Raw genomic sequence first — 15,553 nt, 5'->3', positions numbered from 1 at the left:
ATCGGATTAGACCATCTCCATTCATTTTAACAAAGTTATTTAAAAATATTTTATTATAAATTTTGAAAAATGTTGACTTCATTGAGAAAATTTGAATTTTCATGGTCCAATGGTTGATCCTAAACTTAAGGTTAAGAACTTATGATTACTATGACTATAACCAATTAGTGATGCGTTCACTAGAATAATTAGAACTTGTACATAAGAGGGAATGCATTACAACTGCCAGATAAACATAGTAGCACTGATAAGTTAAACCCCAAAGGATGAGATTCACTGTAACGAAGAGCGAAGTTGAAATGCCGCTGAAACTGCGAGACAAGCCGTGAGAGCTTTATCGAGCTTTATCCATCTTGTTGAGTTCCTTGTCTTATTATGAAACTCAGCTGCGGTAGAAACCAAATCGTTGAATTCAGCTCTGCTACTTGATAAGAAAAATGCTATCATCCAAGTAAAGAAGAGAGGAGGAAGCATATGACAGCTGAGAACTTGATCTGAAAGCCTCTAGATCCATCAATTCAGATAGCAGAGACAAATCAAAACAAGAGAAGAAAAAAAGCAGACAGAACCAGGACAAGAATTCAACGAGAGATTCTAAAAACGCAAAAAAAAACTCTTTCTTGTAAGTGATCTAAGGAAAAGATAAGGTTATATTAACAATCACCTTGAGTGAATTTCTCCAAATTATAGATGTTTCTATTATACACGGAGATTAATGTCTCCAAATTATTTAAAATTAAGGGTTTTTGACTTTTGACCTAAAAACCCAAAGCGACTGATTTATAACCCTTCCGCGCGGGTCGCGCTCTCAAACTCCGAAATCAACCATCCCAAACGCAAAAAATTAAGCCGATCTTGCTCTCGCTCTCGCATCCATTCATCTCTGTTGAATTCTCATCATGGCGACTGCTGCTGATTCTCGGGCTGTCAAGTCACATAGCAACTCTGAAGGAAGGAAGAGATTTATGGTTCGTAATTCACTTACGAGTTTTTTGTAATTGAACTTTGATCACATGCATGCTCTCTCTAATTTAACTTAACTATGGTTTCTTACTCAGTTTAAGAATTTCGCCGAGAGAGTGAATGAAATTGAAAGCAAAGTCCTCAAAGTCTTTAGGAGCTTACATAAGGTGAAGGATGAGCCTTCACAGGGTTCCACATATCTCAAGGATTGCCTCGTTGAATTCAGGGTATTTTTTTATTTTTTTTTATCATGTTTTCCCTTCTCAAGTTTTAATTTCCGTATTAAAGTTTCGTTCAATTTGGTTTGGTTTGGTTTAAACGCAGGAACTGAATACAGCGGCGGATTTTATCTCGTTTTATGAAGAAATGCTGCCCTGTGTTCAAACTCTGCCGTTGGTTGTGTTGCATCAAGATTTAATCTTCTCTAAACTTGTCTCTGGTTTACATATCAAAGCAAGATTCTCTCTCGAAGCCTTTCTCTGGTTTTGTTATCTTCCACACTCTTAACTTCTTCTTATTCACGATCATACTGATACAGAATTATTTATAATCTCTGGTTTTTTCAATTTTTTCTTCTTTCTTTCTCTGTTTTGCTTAGGTTGATATATGCTTTATCGAGGGATCTCTTGGACGGCTTTCTTCCGTGAGTATTTTTTTCTTTTTCTAATTCTTTTCAGCTGCACAGTCCTCTTTTATGGGTTTTTGGAAGTTCTCAGGATAATATATTAGATTTTCCAGGCACACTCTGTAATTATCTGACTTTGTGGAAGTTATTGCTTTGAATTGTTTTCACTTGTGTGAACTGATTTAGTAACCGCCCTTAAATGCAATGCTTACAAACTGCTATTGAAATTTTGTTGTCTCGCTTCCTTCTCTTTGCATTTGCGTACATTGGATCTTATATCTTCTAACCAATTGTTGCTTTTGTCTAGCTTCCTTCCGCGGCTTGTTAACTCCATAGTGACTCTCCTGAAAAATGGTGGACAGAAAGAACCAGATATTCTTGAGCAGGTTTTTGCTCTCTTGTCTAACATATTCTCCCCTCAGGACAGTGCTTAATATTATCTTCTTTTTTTTTTTTTGGCAGATATTCGTATCATGGTCGCACATAGTGCGGGATCTGCAGAAGTATCTCATATGCGACATCGAAGGTATTCTCAGGTAAGTAGAATGAGGAGGTTTATCTGTTACTAGCAGCCTGACTTAGGTTATTTGCTATGGACTAATATTGTAGTTGTCTTCCGTTAAGGTCAAAATACATTTAAAACACATATTGTAGGGGTTTCTTAAATCTTACGCTGTAGGGTTTTCTTTACTTTCTAAAAGAATCTTCGTTTGATGATGTAGGGATACATTGGAGCTGAGGTATTACCCCGGCGAACATATCTTCAAATTGATGTCACCTTCCATATCATTTTTGTTGAGGACTGCACGGGATGAGCAACTCGAAATAGGTGATGAATTGATTTTCATTTCTCTCTCTCTCTCTTTTTGTTAGTTTCATATCTATGTTAGGGACAGTCCAGTTGACTCTTGTCCCATGAACATTGCAGGGATCAAAAGGATCCTCTCCGAAATTGCATATCCACTGAAAAAATGTGGAGGAGATAGTATACTATATCATGTGATGAGGGGTACCTCTGAGCATCTCCATTCCAAAGCTGGGAAGGTTTTGAGTTTCTTGCTGAAAGATTCAACATTGTCCTTGGGTGTTCAATTTCCTCAGGGCAAGTCCTCTTTTCTAAACATAGCGTTGGAATATTTCATTAAGTCTAATGATCTCTGTTTCGCATGTAAATTAGTTTAGGAATTAAGTTTAGAGAATGGGAAGTTGGTGTTGGTTTAATCCTGAATTTATACTCCTAAGCTGTTTTACATGGTTCCCTTTCTTCTGATCTTGGTTGGACCCTGTATTTCGTTTTCCAGGTTCTTGTAGTATAGTAGAAGCTTTGAGTTCAACTTTGCAAAGAATATGCAAGGATTTTAAAGCAGAAGAATTATTTGTTATGTGGAACTGCCTGTATGAAGAAACAAAAGAATCAATCAAAAACAAAGCAACAGCTCATTTAAGCCGACTCCTGACTCTGCTTACGTCAGTTGTTAGGGTTGAGAAAGGTCTCAAGGTTTATGGTGAGTTATTAAGTAATCCAAATTTTTCGACTTTATTGCTGTTGTTCTTTCTTCTGTGCACCCATTAAAACATACATTTTCATGATCGTATTGGCAATTTATGTCGTTGTCAATGTGTAACAGATTACCCATATTTGGTTGAACTCGTGAGCCAGATTGTGCCAACTTTTATGGATTCCTCTGCTGTTCTTGATAAAGTTATGGGACTAATGCTATGCACCATTGACAGTCCCAGTGCTGCCAATGAAATGGAATCCATTGCTTCGCAATGGGCCCCCATTTTTTCCGTGAACTGTTCGAGGTATTTGGTATACAATTGATCTGTTTATACTTTTCAACGTTAAATTTTCTATGTTTTTTATAATTGAGCATGCAATCTTTGCAGTTTGCTAAATTTTTTGCGGGAGTTGCTAGGGAAGGATAAATTAGTTCTGAAAGCCTTTAGTAGTAATATATTAAGGTAAGACCCACGTCGTTTTTTTTTCTATTACCTCTCTAACTCTGCCTCTCATTTATGTCTTTAGTGACTAACTTGTGTATTGCAGATCGATCAACAATATGATTTTGGTGTCTCCTGAGGAGGTTATTCCTCTGTTACTATCACTGTGTGAGAGTGAGCCAACAAGTCATGACAAGGTGAACATCATAGATGAATCATTTGAGAGCAAATTTGAGAGAATTCATGAGTTCTTGGAAGAGAAGATTAAGAAAATCCAAACGAATATAGAGAATATAGGATTAGCTCAAACTGAAGAGGCTGAGTTGGCTGCTGCTTTTGGAGCTATCAAATGTTTTCCCTATTTTAAAGTGGATCCATCATTGCTGATTTGCTTTAAGAACACTCTCATACAGCATTTGTCAGTCTCAGTTGGTAAGTTTTTGCCATGTCATTCAGGTCTTATTTCTTAGAAGTTATCACATAACTCAACTTTTTCATGCTTTTTCAGTAAATACTTTTAGTGCTCCGGAACTGATGTGGCAGAGCTTACTTGGTGCTGCTTTGAGGTCATGTCACAAATTCTCTTCTAGTGGAAGACTCATCGACAGTGATCTAGAGGAAGCTTTGTCTCTTGCTAAATCTTACAAGTCATGTGTACAAGTGCTGTCTCCTGTGACTGACTATTTGGATTTTGTGTATAGGTGAGTTTATATGTTCTGGCGGTTTGTATATTCAGTATTATTCTTCTCCATGTTTAATGACTCTGTGATGGTACACTGATTCGTTTTTTAATCACAGGCCTCTATTAGCTAAGAATGATCTCTCTAAGGCATGCCCAGAGCTCCAAGCAAATATTGCTGAAGATGCGTTTGACATATTTTCTGAAAATTTATGTCACTCGAAAAAAGACGTCCGTCTTGTGACTTTAAGGATTTTGTGCCATTTTGAAACTTTGTATCCCAACCCTTCTTTTGAAGAGCATCCTCCAATGAAGAAACTGAAAACTGAAGTCATTCAAAAGTCTTCCCCTGAAAGCAACAATGTGAGTAGATATCCTTACTTCGGTATTCCAAAAGCTTTATCCTCAAATCCTGATTGTATTACTAACAGTAATATCTGTAATAACTTATTCCCTTCAAATTACCAGGTTCTTCAGTTATTGAAAGCAATCGAGGAGTCTCATCTCACAGTATCGACTGAAAGGGAGTTGGTCAAGGGCATTAATACAATACAAAATTATCTCTCTGCTGGCAGGATACATGACACATATGTGCCACTTGTATTTAAGGGAATGATAGGGTTATTTTATAATCAATTTTCTGAAATATGGGAACCCGTATCTGAGTGCCTTGCGGTTCTTATGAAGAAGCACACAGGAGCTGTGTGGAATGATTTTGTCCATTATTTGGGGCAGTGCCAACTAAAACTTGAAGCACTCGACAGTCATAGTGAGAATGAAAACGACAGCATTTCACAGATGCATACTGGTAGGGTTTTTTGCATCTCTTACAGTATCCTTTTCATCTATATATCTTTTTTCTCTTCTTTATAGTTCTAATGTTTGTCTTATTCAATCTTCAGTTCTGATAGAGCGTTTTAATTCGTCTGATACTATACGGTCCACACCTACTGGAAAAGTAGTATCTCTGTTGCTCAAGACCTTACAAAAAATTCCCTCTGTTGCACAGTCTCGAGTCTCTGATCTTCTCCCTTTGTTGTTGAAATTTTTGGGATACAACAGCGAAAATCCTTTGAGGTAATCATAGATCACTACGTCTTTTGTTCTTGAAGAGTAACTTAATTCATCTGTTGCCATAAGTCTTTCTCTCTACGTTGTAGGGTCGGATTATATAATGGCGGAGCTTGTAAAGGGGAGGAGTGGAAGGGTTTGCTTATACAATGGTTGACTTTACTGAAGTTGATGAAGAATCCGAGGTCTTGTTGTTTTAGTCAGTTTGTAAACGATGTTATGGAGAACAGGTTTGTTTTGATAATCCACTGCTCTTTTAAATATCTTGGAGTAAGATAATTTCGTTGACATCTCTCTGCATGCGTTTTGTGTTCTTTGGATGTTTTACCAGGTTCCTGGACCATAATGATGCTGAAATACAAATGAGTGTCCTAGAGTGCCTTGTGTTGTGGAATGACTATCTACTCCCACACCGCCATCGCTTGGAGAATTTGATCAAACCAAAAGAACTGAGAGAAGAGCTCGCGACCTGGAACTTCTCCATGGATATCGAAGAAGCTCACAGATGTCATTTTGTTTCTCTTGTAATCAGGATCCTCATGCCTAAAGTTAGGAATTTGAAGACTTCAGCGTCGCGTAAGGTACATACTAATATTTTCTTTTTAGTTTACTTCACCTTTGCCAATGCGGGTTATCATTTAGGTCTCAGTAAATTTTTTTTTCATTTTCTTTTCTCAGCATACAAGTATTCGTCACCGGGAGGCGGTTCTTGGCCTTATATCTCAGCTAGATGTTAATGAACTTTCTCTGTTCTTCGCATTGTTGATGAAGCCTTTAAACATCATATCAGAGGATACAATGGACTTGTTTTGGAGCTCAGGCAAAAGCTCTCTGGATTATTTCCAAAAGTCGAATTTCCTCAAATCTATCAACGCCGATGCTATTTCGACCTTATCCTGGAAGAAGAAATTTGGTTTTCTTCATGTCATACAACACATACTTGAAGTCTTTGATGTATTACATGTCCGACCATTTCTAGACTTTCTGATGGGATGTGCTGTCCGGCTATTAATAACCTATGATCCAAATATCGACGAAGAAAAGAGCATTGATAAAGAGAGTGTTTCAACGTATCACGACCAGGTAAAATTGTTATAAGGTTTCCGCTCATGTCATTTCTTTGGAACATATTGACTGACTCTGTTTTTTTTTTTGTTTGGTGTAGGCTGGCAGTTCTTTAAAGCAGTTTAAAGAGTTGAGATCCTTATGTTTGAAGATCATTGCTCGTGTTCTTGAAAAGTACACGGATTGTGATCTTGGCTCTGAGTTCTGGGACCTCTTCTTTTCTGCAGTGAATTCGTTAATCAAGAGTTTTAAGCAGGAGGGTTCTAGCAGTGAGAAACCAAGCTCATTGTTCTCATGCTTCTTGTCGATGAGTAAAAGCCGCAGTCTCGTCACCTTGTTATGTCGGGAAGAGTCTCTTGTTCCAGACATTTTTTCAATTATAACAGTGACCACAGCTTCAGAAGCTATAAAGTCCTCTGCCTTGAGTTTCATAGAGAATCTGCTCTGTCTTGAGAGTGACTTGGATGATCATGAAGATGATGACCATATGATCAAAGGATTCTTAGATCCATATATAGAGGCACTGATTAACAGCTTGCATTCTCTTTTCCGTTGGGATAGTTTGAAAAGGTAAGGGCTCTTGTTAATTAAAAGACTTATTTACTTTCGTCTTTTGTTTCTACTTCTTTTGTTCGAAAAATAAGCGGGGTTAATTATGAGCAGGAAAACATTCAAGTATCATGGAGAAAGAGAGATTAAGATACTTAAACTATTGTCGAAGCACATCGGAGATGAATCTAATGTAATGGAGTATTTGGATATCTTGCTGTCTTTCTTGGATAAACGTGTGAAAGATTCTGGTATGGTTACTGTTACTCATTTCTTTTCTTGGTTAGAATTTAATATTGATTGTCTATTGTGTGACTGTCTTATTGTTTATACAGATATTCATCGTGAGGCTTTGGTAGCCATTAAGGACATCACATCGTTTATTGGGAGTGAGAGTACTAGCAAAATTATTGATACAATCTCTCCTCTGCTTGTTGATGCTGCACCTGATGTTAGATTATGCATTTGTGATCTTTTTGAATCTCTTGCAAAAATCGACCTCTCTCTGGATCTAATGGTAAGTATACAAATCTCTGTTTGAAGCTGTGAGTCATTTACTTCCCATTTTGTTTTGAGACTGTAACAAACTACTGGTTGCGTCATCCTACAGGCGAAATGCGTCAGCGATATGAATGCAACCTCACCTATGGAAGTTGATGACCTTGACTATGAAACAATAATTAAAGCTTATGCAAAGATTGATGCAGATTTCTTTACCAAATCCTCGGAGCAGCAGATGATGATTATACTCTCACAGAGTTTATACAACATATCATCATCAGAAGTTACTTTGAAGGATTGTGCATTCAACCTCTTGTGCACTTTTATTAAATTTTCAGCTTCCATACTTTGCCAAGAGGCTTCAGCTCACTCTGATAATGGCAAAGAGGTTTCAAAATTTGATGCAAGCTGGACAGGAGATCGTGTGTTGTGGATTATAAATAAGTTTATTTTGAAACACATTGGAGATGCACTAAACAGAGGAATTTCTAGTGGAAAGGTACTGCTTTGTAAGATGGATATCCTTGGCTCTCTTGTTTGCATTAAAGATTCTTAGAAACGAATAATTTTGCTGCAGGAGGAGATTCTCTTGATACGCAAAATGGTGACAAAACTTCCAGATTCCGGGAATCTTGCTGCATTCGGACCCTTATGCTCTGAAAACGATGACGTTGATTTCTTTAAAAACGTCCTTAGCATTCAGGTAAAATGACTCCTTCACATTTCGTATCTTTGCAGCTTATAGTTTATGAAAGATGATAGAAACCTTATAGTGACTTTTATTTCTTTTAAATGTCTTGTAGATATACCGTAGAAAAAAGGCGATTAACCGTTTTTCCAAGGAGATCAAAGATAGCAGTCTGCCTGAGGTGATCTCTTTGCGTCTCTTAGATTCTTTGAATTCTATTTTTTTGTAGTGTCAATATGACCAATGGCTATTGGGGTTGCAGGGCGTAGTGAGAAAACTTCTAGTCTCCGTGTTTTTCAACATGCTGCTTGATGGAGAAGGTAAAAAAGGTCAAGACAGAAAAGGTCAGAATAGAAAAGGTCAAGATAAAAATGTTCAAAATCTCCAAGACGCATGCGCAGAAGCCCTTGCATCCGTGTCAGCTCATATGAGTTGGTGTTCGTACTACGCTCTGCTGAATCGGTGTTTCCGTGAGATGAAGACGCATACGGAGGACAAGAGAAAGCGTCTGCTGAATCTCGTCTGCTCGATTTTGGACAAATTTCATTTTGCAAAAGATGGTCACGAACAGGAGGTTAGGACTTGCCTCGAGAAAACCTTGCTTCCCAAGATACAGAAGCTGATGGATTCTGAGTCTGATAGTGTTACTCTGAGAAGCTATGTAGCTGCGGTGAAGGTTCTAAAGCTGCTCCCCAAAGAGATAATGGACTCAAATCTTGATTCTCTAGTTTATAAAATTTCCAAATTTTTGAGGCATCGGGAGGACCGTACACGTGATGAGGCCAGAAAGGTTCTGGCTGCTTGTTTGAAGGAACTTGGACTGGAGGGTTACTTTCAACTTTTCCTTCAAAAACTAGTTTCATTACTTAAAAAAGGATCTGAGGTGCATGTGCTCGGGTACACTGTCAATTCCATCTTATCGGAGTGCCTGCCAAACCCTACGGGTTGGATGTTGGATCATTGTTTGGAAAATCTCCTTGATGTGGTGGAAGCTGATATCCTTGGAGATATTGATGAACACAAAGAGGATAGAAAATATTCATTGAAGACGAAGAAAGAAACGAAAACACGCAAGTCACTTGCTACTCTGAAATTGATTGCTGAAAATGTAACGTTTAGAAGCCATGCATTGAAGCTCCTTTCTCTGGTGACTAGACAGCTGCAGAGGCCTATGACTTCAAATTTAAAATCCAAACTGGAGGATACGTTAAAGCATATTGCATTTGGTATTGAAGGCAATCCATCTGTGGATCAAGGAGATCTTTTCTGTTTTATATACCACCGTGTGGAAGATGGTATTAACAACAGGAGTTGCCTTGGAGACCAAGCGTCTTCTCTACCATCCAAAAAGAAAAGGAAATCGAGACATCTGCAAGAGACTTGTGGTGGTAAGTCATGTCCACATCTCATAACCGTGTTTGCTCTGGACTTATTGGACAACAGACTGAAGAAAATCCAACCCAGCAATACTAATGAAGAGCTGGTGTCGAAGTTGGATCCATTTGTCAAACTACTTGTTGGGTGCTTGAGCTCTAAATATGAAGATGTTGTATCTTCATCTGTTAGTTGTTTCACTGCATTAATAAACTTACCTTTGCCCTCTCTCAAGTCTGAAGCAGGTAAAGTGATAACCATCACTGCTGAGTCTGCAGTGAGTTCCAGTAGTCATCTTGTGCAGTCAGGCAAAAAGCTTTTAAAAGCTGTTCTCGGCAATGAAAAATTCATTTTCTCATCTGAGGAGTTGAATATGCTGATTCAGCTCCCCATGTTTGTTGATCTGGAATCGGATCCATCTGTGGATTCATTGAATGCTTCTCTTTCACTTCTCAAGGCCATTGTGAAAAGAAAAGTTCCGAAGATATATGATGCTGCGGATCAGGTTTCCAAGTTGATGATCACACATAAGGATGAATCAGTCTGCAAGAAGTGCAAAGAGTTACTTATAGATTTTTTGGTGAATCATACACTCTCTAAGAAACGCCTAGAAGGACATTTTAACTTTCTGCTGAAAAATCTGAGGTATGTATGTGCACTAATTAAGCTTTGTGGAAATATGGCCTCGTATTTTGTTTCAAATATTAACTGTATTTTTCTTCCACCAGCTATGAACATTCAAGTGGAAGAGAAGTAGTTCTTGAGGTTCTTGAAGATCTTATCAAGAAATTCTCACAACCTAAACTCGGGAAGCAGTCAGTTCTTGACCAGCAGTCTCAAATCTTGTTTGTTGAGCTTACTCGTCGCTTGGCAACTGATGATGCTAAAGATTCGCTGTCCAAGATCTGTGATTTGATGGAACTTCTGATAGGTCGCACTAGTAATTATAAATTCTGTCTTGAGCTATGTCTGGGTTGGTATAAGCAGGAGAACACACAGGCTACAGCAGCACAGGTAAATTGCTCTGAGGGCCCCGCGCATGTTCTGCTTGACGATAGTTATATATCAGATCAGTAGGAATTATATGAAATAATTTATAACTTGACATGCTTCTTATTGGGAATTTATGGCTTGTAACATCGTCACAAAGCTTTGTTTTTGTGGTATGTGCGTTACTTTTTGCGGCTCTCTCATTCATTTGTTGGATGGCTGTGCAGGTACTGGGATTTTTCATTGAAGTCAGGAAGGAGGCATTTTCGGAGCAGATCCAGAGTATATTGTTGCAGGAGGCTAAACCGATTTTGGAGTCTGCTGTACAGTTGCAAAATAATACTGTTGAGGAAGGCAGCATTCCTTTCTGGAAGGAAGCATACTACTCTCTTGTGATGATAGAGAAGATGCTCAAGCAGTTTCCTGGTTTATGTTTTGAAAAACATTTAGAGGTAATGTTGTCAACAAATCTAAGTTGTTGTCTCGTTAATCATTTCAATATTTCCTTTGATGGTCTATAATGATCTTTTTGCTGTTTCTCCTTTGAAAGAAATTCTCCTCTGAAAGAAATAACATAAGTTTTTTTTCCTTGTTTCTTCAGGATGTATGGAAATGGGTGTTTAAGTTGTTGTTGCACCCACACAAATGGTTGCAAATTATAACCTGCCGGCTCCTGAATTATTATTTCAAGAAATTAGCCGAGTCTCGGAAAACAGTAGCTGATTCTCTTCTTGGCAAGCCAAGTAGCCTTTTCATGGTAGCTGCTTCTCTTTGCTTCCAGTTAAAGATGAATGCCATTGCAGAAGAAGGCAACGACCAAAACAATGATCCTACTGAAGAAGATATTGTCATACAGAATATTGTTTTTGCCGTCTCTGGTCTTCATTTAAGGATTGGACAGTCAGATCATGAGTACTGGTCCAGTCTTGACAAGGATGAGCAAGCGGAGTTCCTTGAAGCCTTTGTACTATATGATTCAGGGAAAGTAAGGTCTACTTTCTTGGCTCTTATTTCAGGCAGCGAGAAATGCCAAGATGATGTAAGAAAGGTATTAATTGGAAGTTTGCTCAAAAGAATGGGGAAGCTTGCCCTTGATATGGGCGTGATTCATACGAGAATCGTGAGAATTGTGTTGAGCGTGTATAAAGAATTTGCGTCAAAGTTGAGTCAAGAAGACTGTCGCCTATATGCCTACAGAATTCTGTTTCCGCTGTACAAAGTTTGCCAAGGGTTTACAGGGAAAGTCATCTCAGGTGAGTTGAAACAGCTAGCGGAAGAGGTAAGATACAGTATAAGAGACGAGAGGTTAGGTAGCCAAGTGTTTGTGCAAGTGTACAGCGAGATCAAAAAGAGTTTGGAAGCCAAGAGGGAGAAGAGGAAGCGTGAGGAGAAGCTAATGGCGGTGATAAACCCTGAGAGAAACGCAAAGAGGAAACTAAAGCTAGCTTCAAAGAACAAGGCTAACAAGAAAAGGAGGATTATAAGCAGTAAAATGGAAAGATGGTCACGCTGTTAGAGTTACCCTTTTGATTAGAACTGGAATAACTTATAAAAACCTGATTATTTTATTTCACCTCCAATTCATCATCTCCTGATCTCCAATATGATTGCGGACGATAGTTAGACTTTTCTTCAGTAAGAAGATACACTAGTAAATGTATTAACTAACTAGAAATTTAATTTAGCTGATTTATATATGAAATTTAACTAGAGATCAGTTGGGAGAGATATTGGAATAATTGAGAAAGCTTCTTCCTGGATTTCCCAGGTCAATCAAACAGGTTAAAAACTCTCTCCTCTAGTGAACAACGTTCACACCCTAGTTCACCTATGGATCACAACAACAAGTGAACTAAACTATAATGAATCACCCAATAAGTTTTTGTTTGACGGTAAGAAATAAAATTTATTTACCTCTCCCGGAGAGGCTCTCCGTTTCTCAGGATGCCAAAAAAAAATCAACCACTTTATCAATTAGTAAAATAATACTACAATAGTACAATCGTATTCTAAATTTTTTATCTTAGGGCCGACTAGAAAAAAAAAAAAAATCCCCGAGCTTGCTTATAGTATAACGATTTGAAATTTCCCGTCTCGACGACGACGAGGTATGTGCTTCGTTTCTCTTTTTTTTTTCTTCTTACCTCCGAAAGCTTTATTTATATATAGAAACTCTGATGTGACGACGTTGATTCATTTTGATTGAATGAATATAGTCACGATTTAGCTTATCACCGTCTTCGTCTTGTCTAGGGTTTTGTTTTCTAATAAGTTGGGAATTTTTGAAAAATCTGCATTTCTTATCGTGTTTGTTTTGATGATAAGATCTAGTTGCAGGGGGGGTTTGATTATTGGAAAGCCTTTTCAGAGAGATGGAACCCAAACCGACGACAGATGGTGTTATGCGTCGCATCCGTCCAGCATCGTTCATATACTATCCATACGCCACGGGGTCAGTGATCGATTTTACTCTCTTGTCCCTTCCCTTTTGAGAGTTTGCATGCCTAGCTTGAACACTGACTTGACTTCTTGTTTTTGTAGGACGTCCTCTGGGAAAGAGCACATTAGAGAGGAGCTTGTACGACTAGGAGTTGAGCTCTCAGTCTCTGTTGCTGAATCCATGTTCTTGCTCTGTGATGACATTCACACCATGTTGTGGTTCTGCTTTAAGCTGTGGAGATATACATTACCTCCCTCCGATCCTGTGTCAGAAAGGCTGCTTCGCGTTTTTCACTATGTCTACTCAAAGGACATCAAACCCAAGAACACGCCGGTTTGTTGTCCGGATGGTGGCAACTCGGTCCAATGGGAATTCGTCAAGACCACTTGGAATGATTTTACCGAAGGGGTCATTGTTTTGAATCGCCTTGTTTTGCTTCTCAGGAAGAAAGATTGCTCTTTCGATGATCGGCTCTTATCTTCCGCTGTTGAAAAATACAAGCAACAAGTTCTTAAGAAGTTAGAGGACAAATTGGTGTCCACAAAAGATGTTTCAGAGCTGAATGGTTTTGCCAGGGAGACTGTTGCGTGTAGCATTTCTTACCTGTGGAAGTCTCTCTTTGACGACGAAGATGCTGCTGGCGAACCAAGTCCAGAAGTGACGAGGGATAGGATTATTAGCGACCTGTTTCAGCATATATTGGACGATTCCTGCCATTGCGAGATACTGTCACTGCCCGTTACTTCTCCTTACATTCTAGGGTCAGTGTTTTACTTGGCCTCCACTCACTCATGTTACAAACAAAGTCTGTCTTCATATCTGACTTCTTTTTGTTGTTGGTTTGGCAGGGCAGAATTTCCAATGCAGGGGATTAGAGAGGAGGTTGTGCAACTAGGAGTTGAGCTCTCGCTATGTGTGGCTGAGTCGATGTTCTTGCTGAGTGATGAAATCTGGAGTGTGTTACAGTTCTGCTTGAAGTTGTGGAGAAGTGTTTGGAGGTTCCGGAAAACTGGTAGTCCCGTTGGAGAAAGGCTGCTTCGTGGGATGCATCATGTCTACTCAAGAAATATCAAACCGAAGAATGGAGTGTATCACAGTGGTTACAAGTCGGTCCATTGGGATTTGATCAGGACGACTTGGGAGGATTTTGTTGCTGGAATCAGAGATTTGCACAATCTTTTTATGAGACTCGAAGTAAATGGAACCTCGGCAGGTGGACGAGAGTATACGTCTCGGGTTGAAGAATTGCTGAAGAAGGTCAAGGAGAAGTTGAGGTGTGCCAAGGATGTTTCAGAGGCAAATGGGTTTGCGAGGGAAGCGATGGAGTCTAACATTTTGGGTTTGTGGAAGTCTCTTTTTAACCGAGGTACCGAGGAAGCATGGGCTCGAAACGCGATGAGGCGTGAGATGCTTATGGACTTGTTTCAGCCTTTTTTGAAAGAAACAGAAGAAGCAAAACAGCAGCATTAGCCTAGTAGCAGGTGTCTTCTTGCTTCTATGTATCGTCGTACGTCGGAGTAGAGTTCCCTTGTTTTGTATGTCTCCGGACTTTGTTCGTTCCTGCCAACTTGTTTTGCTTGGTGAAATCATAAACTTTGGTTTGACTTGTCAAATTTAATCATGGATTTTTGCATAAATAACGTTTCGTTTAATCATGGATGTTTGCATAAATAACAATTACTTGATCTCCAAGATATTACTTGAATTGTAATCCTTTGAGATCCGACTCTAAATGCCTATAAACCAAGATTTTAATGTTGTAATTCATAAACTTTACCCGCAAAGATTTTGGTCTCCATCTAAGAGCGTTAATTATGAAACAAAAGAGATAATTAAGAGAATAATGTATATTATATCCAGGATGAGATAATGTTAAGCGTTAAAACAAGTACAAATACTAACTAAAGCTTGAACCAGACCACCGAGAGAATACCATTGCGTGTCATAGCCAGACTTATAACAGTTGATCGCTAGTTGTACAGAATGAGATTATTTTTTTTTTGTGTTGAAGGTTGATCTCGACCCACCCAGTCATTAGCTTGGAATTATGAAATGGTAGATAGATCTCCCCGAGATGCGGCTGACAAGAACATCTCCAACGTCAAAATCTCTTCCCAACATCAATTGTTTTGTTTTGGGGTCTGGTTCAACAACCTTGATAATCACCTTTTCGCCTTGCCTGGCAACATCGACAGGTTGATGGTCCTTCTCAATCCATGCAACACGTCCTATATTGATAAAAGCTTTGTGTGGAATGCATAATGGAGTCCCTACCTGAACCAAATTAAAAGAAGAGGAAGTTAAAAAAAAAACACCAAACACCGATTCTACCAGAGCTAGAAAGTGAAGAAAAGCAAACCAATACCATAAGTGAACCCTCAACGACATAAACTCCAACGACAATAGGGTCTTCCTTGTTAAGCACACACTTGGGTAACATGGAGAGAACGCATGGGGAGAATGCTTCATAACTCTCTGCCCTCGTGTCCCTTCGCAGCTCATTGGTATACTCCCTATACTGTTGGTGCAGTTGACCAGCGGAGTCGGCACAGATGACTTTGACTCCCAATGTGTCAGCTAGATGACAGGCCTCTGGAGTGAGCTCCACTTGAAGCGCGAGGACAGTTGCAAACTGTGGTTTTCCCCTCAGGCACAAATTTGTGG

At 39.0% G+C, this 15,553-nt stretch overlaps 2 protein-coding genes across 2 annotated transcripts; both read left to right on the top strand.

The window, feature by feature from the left end:
* Positions 251-12,175, top strand: LOC104708231 (U3 small nucleolar RNA-associated protein 20-like). Its single transcript, XM_010424767.2, has 29 exons — positions 251-968; positions 1,059-1,190; positions 1,288-1,445; positions 1,562-1,606; positions 1,896-1,974; positions 2,051-2,124; positions 2,311-2,417; positions 2,517-2,690; positions 2,890-3,093; positions 3,217-3,394; positions 3,479-3,553; positions 3,639-3,964; positions 4,041-4,233; positions 4,331-4,574; positions 4,680-5,019; positions 5,114-5,288; positions 5,372-5,512; positions 5,614-5,863; positions 5,961-6,365; positions 6,448-6,917; positions 7,011-7,147; positions 7,232-7,413; positions 7,507-7,896; positions 7,975-8,100; positions 8,201-8,266; positions 8,348-10,104; positions 10,188-10,473; positions 10,677-10,901; positions 11,051-12,175. The coding sequence occupies exons 1-29, from the start codon at positions 900-902 to the stop codon at positions 11,963-11,965; spliced, it is 7,923 nt and encodes a 2,640-aa protein (XP_010423069.1). The 5' UTR covers positions 251-899; the 3' UTR covers positions 11,966-12,175.
* LOC104708232 lies at positions 12,470-14,544 on the top strand. The gene is made up of 4 exons (XM_010424768.2): positions 12,470-12,557; positions 12,775-12,901; positions 12,991-13,650; positions 13,738-14,544. Exons 2-4 carry the CDS (start codon positions 12,822-12,824, stop codon positions 14,357-14,359), a joined length of 1,362 nt encoding a protein of 453 aa, XP_010423070.1. The 5' UTR covers positions 12,470-12,557; positions 12,775-12,821; the 3' UTR covers positions 14,360-14,544.

This window comes from Camelina sativa, chromosome 8, assembly GCF_000633955.1.
Source record: "Camelina sativa cultivar DH55 chromosome 8, Cs, whole genome shotgun sequence".
Lineage (NCBI taxonomy): Eukaryota > Viridiplantae > Streptophyta > Magnoliopsida > Brassicales > Brassicaceae > Camelina > Camelina sativa.
The sequence above is the reverse complement of the archived record's forward strand: the minus strand, read 5'-3'. Positions and strand labels throughout refer to the sequence as shown.

Excerpts from the sequence above, each read along its gene's own strand:
- LOC104708231 (XM_010424767.2), top strand. The coding sequence starts at position 900 with ATGGCGACTGCTGCTGATTCTCGGGCTGTCAAGTCACATAGCAACTCT. Across the intron at positions 2,691-2,889 it reads GGGTGTTCAATTTCCTCAGG|GTTCTTGTAGTATAGTAGAA; the intron begins GCAAGTCCTCTT and ends TTCGTTTTCCAG. Across the intron at positions 3,554-3,638 it reads TTTAGTAGTAATATATTAAG|ATCGATCAACAATATGATTT; the intron begins GTAAGACCCACG and ends TGTGTATTGCAG.
- LOC104708232 (XM_010424768.2), top strand. The coding sequence starts at position 12,822 with ATGGAACCCAAACCGACGACAGATGGTGTTATGCGTCGCATCCGTCCA. Across the intron at positions 12,902-12,990 it reads TACTATCCATACGCCACGGG|GACGTCCTCTGGGAAAGAGC; the intron begins GTCAGTGATCGA and ends TTGTTTTTGTAG. Across the intron at positions 13,651-13,737 it reads ACTTCTCCTTACATTCTAGG|GGCAGAATTTCCAATGCAGG; the intron begins GTCAGTGTTTTA and ends TTGGTTTGGCAG.